The sequence below is a fragment of the Uloborus diversus genome, chromosome 1 (assembly GCF_026930045.1).
Source record: "Uloborus diversus isolate 005 chromosome 1, Udiv.v.3.1, whole genome shotgun sequence".
Lineage (NCBI taxonomy): Eukaryota > Metazoa > Arthropoda > Arachnida > Araneae > Uloboridae > Uloborus > Uloborus diversus.
Genome location: NC_072731.1, coordinates 31,294,907 through 31,306,630, shown reverse-complemented (window position 1 = coordinate 31,306,630; position 11,724 = coordinate 31,294,907). Strand labels below are relative to the sequence as shown.

The 11,724-nt window shown below is 31.1% G+C and overlaps 1 protein-coding gene across 1 annotated transcript in view; it reads left to right on the top strand.

Annotated features, from left to right (window-relative positions):
- Nucleotides 1-8,098: 8,098 nt before the first annotated feature.
- The window catches only part of LOC129234520 (trichoplein keratin filament-binding protein-like), an 83,761-nt gene continuing 80,135 nt past the window's right edge, over nucleotides 8,099-11,724 (top strand). The window contains exons 1-2 of the mRNA XM_054868527.1: nucleotides 8,099-8,548; nucleotides 9,542-9,656. Coding sequence (XP_054724502.1) covers nucleotides 8,358-8,548; nucleotides 9,542-9,656 — 306 coding nt within the window. The 5' untranslated portion in view covers nucleotides 8,099-8,357. The remainder of the gene's footprint in view (nucleotides 8,549-9,541; nucleotides 9,657-11,724) is intronic.

Below are 11,724 nucleotides of genomic sequence, written 5' to 3'. Positions count from 1 at the left end.
AATGAACATTCTGGTTGTAATTTATTTAGGATACCAGGGCTACATTCGGAAATAGAGTCCCTATATGAAAACGTAGTTTTCAGAGTTGCGACAACAGCTACGCTCGGGAAGCGCTACCGGTTACAGGGGGAAAATAGGGTTGCCGCCGAGCTGCAAGATTGGCTCCTTGTTCGCTTTCGAGTTTCATTTTAAAAAATAGTCGCAAACGGGAGCGGAAAGAGTGGCTGAAACGGGTTCTGAAGGATGTAAGCACGCGGATTCGAAAATGCATGCTGTTCAATAAGTGAAACGCTCGATTTTGATTCAAACATTAAAAAAAGACAAAATGGCCCTGTGTTAGCAGAATTAAGAGCAGATTTTTCTAAAATCTTATTTTCTTTAATACGATCAATTTTAAACTAATCAAAAGATTCCGAGACAACGAAAATTATATAATAATTTTAATTGATTCAAAAGGAATGAAAGAATAAAGACTGATTAAGAAAATGAAAATAAATAAATAAGCAACAAATAACGAACATAAAAAAATTGCTTGTTTTTGCTACATTAAATTAAGCTTTATAAAGATTTTTGAACATAGAAATATTTCTTATATTGATATCAAAAGCATTACTTATTTTTTTTTCTAAAAAAGGAAAAATATACAATTTTCTGATTTAAATGGAACAAAGTTTAGCATTAGCTTAAAAATTCCGAAAGGAAATATATGCCTGGGATGCCCACATACGGCGGGGGGGGGGGAGTACTGTTAGGGGTGTGGCACCCATGTATATGCAAAGGAAAGTTTGAAAGAGTAATACTAGAAATATGTAGAAGCTTAAAACAAGGTATCCTATCCAGGCCAGGATCTATACATTTTAGGCCTCCTGCAACAAAATCTGTATAGCTCCTCCCCAGAGGCCATCAGTGTATATTTGTAACGTTAAATAAGTCTTAGTGCTAGGTTTTTTCAATTTTCTTCTTTAATATCAGAGGCCATTGAACCCCTTAAGACGTGGGGCGCCCCACACTGCGGGGATCCAATCTCGCCCCAACCCACTCCAAAAAAAAAAAAAAAAGATTAAGAACCTCTGAATATTTTAATGGTTTAGTGGGTACACAGTTAATAGATTAATTTGTATAAAGTTGAAAACTGAAATTATATTAATCAGAGGTCATTTTTATTTGAAACTAGATGCAGATAGAAATATTCAGAAATAAATTGGGAAGTAAAGGAGGGGGGGGGGTGTATTTTGACACATTATATTTTTTCAACATTCTTATATGCATAAGAAACAGATGTCTCCATTATTTTATTTATTTCTTGAAAGTACACTATCTATTATTTAAAATTTTCAACAACATTTTTATACCAAAACAATACTAGAATGAAAGGTAGTTAGATAGTAGACATTTTTTTAATGAAACAAAATTAAAACAATTCAGAGCACCAAAAAAGGACTTGTACTTATTTTGAATTTTTATGACAAAGCAAAAACTAAAAATTGAAAACAATTTAGCATGAAGAAAACTCATTTATTTCATGCTAAGTTTTCAGATCAATAGCATGATCTTATTGTTGTAATCTTGTTGTTGTTGTAAACAACACATATCTCTGTTGTTCAATTTACTTTTTGGTGTTATTGTATCTATAAATTTTATTTAAAACACAAAATTTTCAGCATTTTCATCCAAAAAAGAAAACATTAGTTTAATTAAAAACTTCAGTCACTAATGGGCTAATCTTCAAAAAGTGCAACTTTGCTGTCACATGCCTTTTACAGTTAAAACTAAGTGATAATTTATTATTTTTTAATTTCAGCAAAAATATATCCATATAAATCTGCCGACAGTTTTTTTTTTTTTTTTTTTGTAATAATTTTTTTTTTTTTTTTTGGTTAGCAGCATGTGAATTCTCACCTCCATGTGTTAGAATTTAATTGATTCAAAATAAATAAAGAGATAAAAAAAAAGGTAAGAAAATGAAAATAAATAAATGAATGGAAAGGCAAACGTTGTAAAGAGTTTTAAATCTAAAAATATATCCTGTAACCATCTAAAAAGCTATATCACTAATTAAAATGGTTTTCTATTTTAAAGAAATGCTAATTAAAATTGTATGTTTAAGTTTACCCTGTACAATTTTCTGATTTAAATGTGATTAAGTTAAACATTAAATTAAAAATTTGAAAGATAAATATGCAAAAGAAAATTTGAAAGTTCAAAACTAGAAATAGGTAACCCCCCCCCCCAAAAAAAAGAAAGAAAGAATACCAAGAACCTCTAAATATTTTAGTGGTTCAGTAGGCACTCTTGGTTAAAATATTAATTTGAATAAAGTTGAATATTATTTCTTTAATTTGATGTAGATAGAAATATTCAGAAATAAATTGAGGAGTTGAGGGGGTGTAATTTTAAACATTACTTATTTTCAACTCATATGAATAAGAAACAAATGTATCTATTGGTATTTATTTATTTCTCTGCATCATACATCATTACTTAAATTTTGAACAATATTTTCACATCAAAACAATATTACAAAGAAAAAATCATTCACAGCAAAAGTAGAGGACTAGTACTTATTTTCTATTTTCGTGGAAAAGCAATGTTTACATTTAATTTTGACAGATATTTTAAATACAACTTAGCATGAAGAAAACTCATTAATTCCATACTAAGTCTTCAGGTCATTACCACATAAAAATTACAACCAAAGTCTCTAATGTTCAATTTATTTTTTGGTGTTGTTACATCTGTAAACTTTATTTCAAACACAGAATTTCCAACATTTTTACACGAGGAAAAAACGAGGAAACAAAGACATTTTTCTCAACTAGGCAATCAAACTCAAACTCAGGGTACCGAAACAGGATTTGTAGTTTTTATAGATTTTGGGACAAACTATTATTATTAATAACGGCTTAAGTAACAAAATAGGCAAAGATTAATCTTTATGTTTGCTGAAATGCAACGTAATGTCAAAATATTTAGATGTTCAAAATGTAGTTATTATTACCAAATTTTTAAAAATTCCTTACTCCAAAGTATCATTTCCTAAAATTAATAATTATGGACAAAACATTAGTTTAATCAAAATTTTCAGTCACTTATAAACATAAAGAAAATAAATTTTGTTATAGGCTTTATTCCCATTTACTCAATCAGGGAGTTTCGATTAGACAGGGCAAAATATACTGATGCTTGTAATTTATTTTCTCTTATACTATTCGTGAAGTGAATTTTTATGAAAAAAAACTCCCTTGATTGAAATAAATTGAATTTTTTGTTCAGATTTTTTCATATAGATTGTTATTCCATTCACTACTCCATATCATGGATGGATGAACACGACGTATGTTCTAATACACTGAAAAATGCTTCCAGAACTCAGTCAGAAACAGAACAGGTGCATTGACAGTCAGAAGTGGACTATGATAACAGTTGCTACCAATCCCTTCCAAAATTGGAGCTATTTGCAGTTATTCAAATTCTGTCCTGTAGTTTAAGTGGGGAGAAAAATCTCTTTTTGAGAGGGGAGGGGGTGTTTTGGATAATTACAGGAACAGAATAAGCAGAAATGAACTGTTCATTTAATGCTGAAATAAGGTATAACAATAAACAAACCTAAATATATGTTTCATAATTTTATGTATACCTAAATTTTTTAGTCTTGCCTTAAATACCAAAAAATTTATTATAAATCTGAATTGAAAACAATATTTTTACATGACAAACAAGCATAAACCTAAAGAAAGCACTTGATTTACAAAACAAATTCAAAACTCTAAATTTAGAGAATCAAAACAGAATTCCAGCAAAATTTCTGTTGCAAAAGTATTGTTTGTTTAACCTCTTTACATTTCAATATTATTATACAAATGAATGATAATAAATTTGACAATAAGCGTAACAAATCAGAAATACAGCATTGTCTGTATGAAGATCAAAATTTCATTTAATTACACTATTTAGCATTTAAACACAAAATTTTCGTTGGTTTGTATGTCGTTGTTGAAAGTCCAAAGACCATTTCAGCAACAAATTTCCTGAAGTTTTCAACATAACAAACATGAATGGCATATTATACATGGAAATTTATTATTATTTTTTAAACAACTTCATTAAAATTAGTTTTAATAAAGCTGTCAAGCTAAGAAAACTTCGAAAATGATTTCTGGACATCCTTGTAAACTTAATACTGGAGATCATTCTATTATACAATTTTTTAAGCAAACAGTACAATATTATCATGAGTTTTCTAGAACATCTGCATCAGGGCTACAATTCAATTAGTAGTTGAGCTTTCTTTAAGTTGCAGAATATCTGGAAGAAACTTAAAAAACATTAAGGGCAAATAAATTTAAAAGCTGAAGTAAAACTCTTCAAATGTGCTAAATCATCAATACGGCTGATGTTTTGAATTGGCAGGAATGTTTTTTAAAGTAGTTCATAAAATTATAAATGGAAAATAAATAAACATACTTTAATTGAAATAGAGCTGTATTTCAACTACTTTGCATTAAGTGTGTTGTAAAGTTTAATTTCAAATAACAGGGTGTTCTAAAAACACATGAAAAAGTAAAACACATATTACAGGGAATATTTTAATTCATCAATCTCTTTTGACTAGCATAGATTGTGTTTTTCATTCATTTATGTACATAATATTATGTACATATTTTTTAGTGTGCATCATCTTTGCTCTTAAGAAGAGAAATCATCAGTTTATGATGACTAAAATAAGTAATGATTGTTCGTGATTCCAAATTTTATAGGAACCGGGAGAAAACTTTCTTGTTTTTTCTGCATTTCACTTAGGAATATCCACAGCAAAATTGTAGGGGTAGGTGGGGTATGTTGGACAGTGGGGCACGTTGTTCGAGTCCCAATTATTTTAATAATATTAATATTTTTTATTTTATTTTCTGACCAACAAATAGCTCCTATGGTCCTACAAATCCTATCACGAAATCACATGGCACAGTTATATTGAACAAATTTTTTTCCAGAAAGTGTTATTTCAGCAGTCCTGAGTAATTTTCAGAAAACTATAAATTAATTTCTTTAATGGTTTTAGTCAAGATTGAGGAGAAAAAAAATTAAACTCCTGTCTTAAACTTTTACGTGAATGCCACTACCTCATCAAAGAGCTTACTTGTGCTTGTGATTGAAAAAATGTGAGTGCATACTGTAGAAACTATTTATAAACTGTTCTTGTTTGGCTTTAACATATAAATTTAAGTGAAGTAAAAATATAGAGAATGCAATATAACTGATGCTCAAATTTAGATTCTTTAAAATAAAGCCACATTTTTCAGTAAATTCATTTATCTATACCAGATATTTCAGCTGGCTACATGAATCAGTTTTGAAAGCCGTATATTGGGCACCATTGTCTTAGAGCATTTGAATTCCCCTTTATTTCAATGTTCTATTTCCTGAAAAAAGTATTGATTTTCTAAAGCCTTTAACAAATTAAGATAATCTCTGATAAATTGAATATTTGTTTATTTATACATTTATTTTTATGAGTGGTTGAAATGAACTCGGATGCAATTGAATTACCTTTTGAGTGGGTGAGGCAAAATCACGAACATGTAATAAATGAATATAAATAATGAAAGAAACATTACTTTTAAAGTGGATGCATTATAATAATAATAATAATATAAGAGAAATAAACAACTCTGATTTAAGGAAGTAGTTACTAAACACTTTATTTTGCATTGATTGAAAACATCGGATAAATATCAAAATATCCAATATATATCAAAATATCGGATATTTTCGAACCCTGATCTTTACGGATAATCTCAAAAACCCATTATGACAGCCTTTATTTTAAAATGCCACACTAGTTAAAATTTAACTCCACATTAATCGAGATAGATTATTTAAAAATCATTTTTCCACCAAATATCGAAATTTTTACGAACTTGATGTGGGGTGAGAGCTTCATGTACTTTATTTTTCTGCTGATCTAGAAGAGTAGACTAAAGTTTGATTCCAAGAAACAGGTTGTGTCATAATGACACACGATAGACGTGAAACATTTTAACTATTCATCAAACACTTTTGAACAGATTGTATTTCTTATTCATATTTTTACAAAAAATTATATACATGTGTCCACTGATAATGATCATCTTCTTCCTTCTTAAGAAGAGAAATGATCTGTTTACGATATTTAAAGTAAGTAATTACAAATGTACATATTGATCTCTGCGCTGCCTGAACGCAGTACATGCAACCATACAAAATGAGAAAGGAAGCGAGAAGAGTGTAATGCCTCACTTTTCTCCAATACCTGAAGGCAAGCAAGCCATTGCTTTCCTTCTAACCGACATTGCTTATCCCCACCACTTTTCGTCACACAAAAAGGTTGGATCATAACTTCAAAGCTATCGCATAAAAAGTTTCACTTAAAAAATCTTTGATTCAGCATTTTATCATAAAAGTATTGATATTTCAACCTGCAAAATTTTAAATGTACCTAATTTCTGACAAACAAGAGCTGTTGCTGGAAGGATTTTTACAATCTCAAAAACCCTTGATAACGGTCCTGATCTCAAAGGTAATTCAACACTCGTTAAAACTTAATTATGTATCAATCATGGCCATAACTATTTAAAAATCATTTTCTCAATAAAAATAGAAATTTTTACTAACCTGAAGCGGGGTATAAAACCTGATGATAATAACCTGAAGCATGTACTTTATTCTTCAAGTGATAAAGAAAGAGTAGCATGTAAAGGAAATAACTAGGCAACCTAAAAATTAGTAAACCCTAATTAGAGCACAATAAAAAGTACCAACACACTACTTGAAACGAACTTAGAACATCTCAGTTTTCTGTTTATGATGGAACACACAGCGAGTGACATGCTTGTTGAATAAAAAAGAGTAAATTACCAAAATAACCAAAACTGCCAACAATTCATTAAATTTTTAATAAAATAGTACATTTTAAATTGGCTCGCTCAACCTAAAAAATCGATAAAAACTGCCGTGTGTCAAGCAAGTGTTCTACTTCATATCCACTTCAAACGCTTTGGCAATTTTTTACAATTTTTAACTAATAAATATTTGGCAGAAAATCATAACAAATCGTTTTTCCTTAAATCTAAACGTTATTAAAAGATACTGCCAGCAAGCATTGAAAGTTCTATAATTTATAAGCATTTTACTTCCTCTGCATCTCCTTTCAAAAAACAAAAATTTGACATTGTAAATACTTACGTTGCATAAAGAGAAGATTTAACTTGGAGTTTTATAGCTTGAAGGAATATTAAAAACGATACATAAGTCAATTTTTGTCAATGATCAGGAAAAATAAAAACCCTAACATTAAAACATAAGTTAAAATGGGTTTTAATATCAAGTCACATTTATTTTTAAAAAAAATTTCTGCAACATACAGCATTTATAATACAAATCACAAGTTAAGACATCCTCACGTACATCACAAGTGTATGTTTTGTTTACTTCCACTCGTCGCCAAGCACGAAATTGATCGCGCCAAACCGAATACAGAGATCTATCGTTAAAAAAATTTAATTTACACAATTTAAACTTTTGCCTTGTCTTAAAGTGTTGTTTTTCAATAACGTTGTGATTGGATTAACTGATTTAACAGGAAAACTAACAATAAAAGACCCAAATAAAGTGTCAGAAGGGAATTTTAGCACACCGGAACACATGTTCTTGATATAATTACGCGATAGTTAAAGAAATAGGAATGGACTCACTCAAGTAAAGCTACATACGTATAATTTGAACATTGTAGAACAGTAATATGAGCATTAAAATCTTGGACTCACCTTTAATTTATCAGATTCTGGGTTTTTCCACAGCACTGTCATACGCTCCATGTTAATCCTACGGGAGAAGAAGAAACCTTGCCTCAGGCGGTCTTCGACCAATAGGAAAATGATACCGCGTTGTCGCAACTCTGAAAACTACGTTTTCATATAGGGACTCTATTCGGAAATAGGCACCGGTCTCACCGGTGCCACTGCAAGCGGCCGAACGCTTGCGGTGGCAGCGGTGTGACCGGTGCCTGTTTCCGAATGTAGCCCAGACGGAAACGAACGTATCAGCAATCCGGTGTCGGAAGTCAGATAAGCGATCCGTCATCGCGCGTATTTTGTTTTCTGAAGATCTGTTTTAAAAAACTGTGTTTGACAGGAACTCCTGAGGTTATGTAAAGTTTTCTTCGTGAAAACTTTCAAATTGGTTGAAATCTGTAGTGACTTTTCGCAACGTACTCAAAGCTTTTAAATCTTCATCTAAACCGTGCATTTATGCTTCACGCAAGCTTTTAGTAGATCACTAAATAAGAGTCCAATATTTTTTGTTCTTTGTGAAAAAATAGTATGTCATTGCCTTCCTATTGGGTATCTGTAAATCGTAAAGATTTAGCAGAAAAAGCCATAGTTGCAAAGCGAGAAAAAGAGGCTTTGCGTGCTCAAAAATGTAAAGAAGTTGCTTCTTATCATAAGGAATTGGCCCTGAAGTCTTCAAAATACAGAAGTTTAGAAGAAACTCAGCCAATTAAAACTCCCAGGTATCTCGATCGTATCCTTATATCGGCATATGTTAAGTTATTTTATATTTTAATTTGATGTTGTGATATCTATTGCATGCAACATGTTTTATGTATGTTGGCTTCCATCATCTTCAATCATCTGACTTTTTCTGTGAATCAAAATGTGCTCCCTAAGAAGAAATATATGCTTTCAAAATGAAACACAAAGTCAACAGAGCAGAACTCGTAGAAAAATATTTTTAAAAGAAAAAAAATCAGAAGGTTGCTTCAATTTCTTATACCTTGTCCCCCTCTATATATGCACAGATGGATGTTCCTATTTCTTTTGCCGATAAATTTTCAGTCATAATACACGTTCATTCAAGTTTAGAAGTGAGAATTGTCCGAAAAAAACGAAAGTTTCTAGGGGAAAATTTGTTGTTTCGAGTTTTTTGTCATCATAAGGTTTATGCTCACACGAAAAATTAAGTATTTCTAGCATAAAAAAATGTATCTGGACATTTTTGTTACTGGTAGAAACAACAAATTGATAGACTAAATCATGGGCGTAGCCTGAAGAGGGCAGGGTGGGGCAGCTGCCCCTTCCTAGAAGAGAACCTCTGGCTCCCACGCTCTTGACAAATGTCACTAAAGATAATTTGAAATTACAATTTTAGGACTTGAATTTCGAAAAATTTCCAGGGGAGAGCCACATAACCACTTTTTCTGTCCGGATGTGACTAAAAATAGCAGAAAATGCTTTTTAAGGGGAGAGGAGAAACTATAATTCGAAGCAATCTCCAAACTTAGTATGGGGAGGGGGGACAACTGAAAACCACTGTCTTGTTGTGCCTATGCTTACCCCTCCCTAATGGGAATCCAGGCTATGCCCATGAACTGAATTGTGCTCTACCTAAATTTTACATGAGTTTTTCTTAACTTTTATGTGGGTGTAAATACCACTTAATTGCTTCAGTATTGCTGCTTCAATGGGGACTAATGTTTATACTGTGTTCATGTATTGTTTTTCAGACCTAATGATGAATCCAGTGTCAGAGAAAAACTTGCTGCTGATATCAAAGAGAGACTAGAAATTCGCAGACAAAGACTTGCTCATCTTTTGGCTGTTGAAAATGATCAGTATATGGTATGTAGTTCTTATGAATTACTGTAGAAATAACCCTCCTTATCTTGATCGATTGAAATGTTGTGTATCCTTATGTAGGTCCTTCTTGTGAATAATAAGAAAAACACTCAAAAGTAAATAAGTGCAAAAGTGATTGGACCATGCCCAACCCTGTGAATTGTCTGCAGTGTGGAAGCACGAAGTGCACTAAGCCCTTTGCTTACTACCCTACCTTTAGCTTCATGCTTTTAAGATACCTTGTAATATTCATAAGAAATAAAAGTTACTTGAATTAATGGCTAAACTAAGAGTCAACTGAGCATAAGCTACTAACTAAATATTTGAATTTTCATGTTGAGTTAACAGAATATAAATTTACAAGAAATAACTTGAAGAGCTTATATAGTTTTGATAAAACTTCGCAGGGTTTTTTTTTTTTTTTTTCTTTCTTTCTTTTTTTTTTCAGAAAAGTGGAAGATATTGAGAAAATCGGAAGCCAAACAAAAAGAATGTTATGGAGTATTAAAATTCATTGTTATGTAATTGGCTGGCCACCAATTATCTCTTAACAATTTATTAGTAATTTTCCAATTTGCTTATCAGTGTGTCTCTAACTATCTTCCTTAATTTTGAATTTTATTTTGTTTAGCTTATTTTGTTCATGTAAAATTCCGCTAATATTACCTCAAACATTGTAAAGTAATAATTAGAGATGCACAGAATATTCAGTTTACTGCCTATTCGGCAGACAAAGTAAATATTTGGTTTGACCAAATACTTGCAAGTATATTCTGCAACCAAATAGTAAACAAATTTAAATATTTGGCAATTGATATAAAATCATATTTTTTTTTATAAAATGAATGAATGTTGTAGTATTCAAATTGTTACTTATTAACAATCACATACATAGTAATTTTAATGAAAGAAAAAATATTCAAGTACAAATACAAAAGTGACGACCAGCAACAGGCTCTGAGCCCAGCTAGGCTGGTCCTAGTCAATTTACAATCCCCAGTGAAGATCAATGGCACTCTTAAAACAATCTACTCCCTTGCTCAGTACCACCTCTTCCAGTAAGCTGTTCCAAGGTTCCACTACCCTGCTAAAATAATAATTTTTCCTAATATCCATGTTAGCTTGAGATTTAAATAGCTTAAAACAGTGACCCCTTGTCCTGTTTTCACTGCTAAACTTTAGCCCTGTAACATCTTTTATTTTAATAAATTTAAACAACTGAGTCATGTCCCCTCGGTCTCTTTGCTCAAGACTATATTTTTAGTATTCTAAGCCTGGAAGTAAAAATAGAGTAATTAGCGAAATTATCCACACACTTTTACTGAGACTGCAATGAAATGGTGAAATCAAGCAGCATTGCTGTAAGTACCTCTTGCTGTAATGAATCAAATTCACTGATAAAATGACAATTGCTAATGAAGCTACAAGGGAAAATATCAGTGCAAGTTAATTTGGATAACAGCAAAACACACATCCTAGAGGCATCATTTTTGTCCGTAATTTGCAGTTCTTGACCCAGCATGAGGGAAAAAAATCTATTTCAGAAGAAGTTAATACGAATCTTTTTCTAAATGTCCACAATTATTTAATTTTAGTAAAACCAATTGCAGTGAGTGGAGCCACAGCACGTGTTTCCATCAAGCGCATTATTTTTAGAGGAAAAATCCTTTCCCATCCCATACAAGCGGTACACTTTTGCTTACCAAATGATAATTGCTAATTAATAGAGACGTACCGAGTACTCGGTAACTACTCTGTACTCGGCCAAATTCTGATCAGTTACTCGGCCAATACCGAGTAGCTGCAAAAAATTGAATATTGTCCAAGACAGATACTAAAATTTATAAAAAAAAAAGAGCAAGCATTATATTCTGTAATCATTTACAATTAAAATTTATAAGTCAAATTTTAATTTTGAAAATAATGAAGTTTGTTATGCTTCAATGGAATAAGTCTTTATTTTAATGTCTCCAAAGTTAATAAAACTTATTTATTAAAAATTATGCAAAAAAGGTAAGTATAGAAAATATGGAATTTTTATATTAAAAATAGATTTTTGCTTCACCCAAAA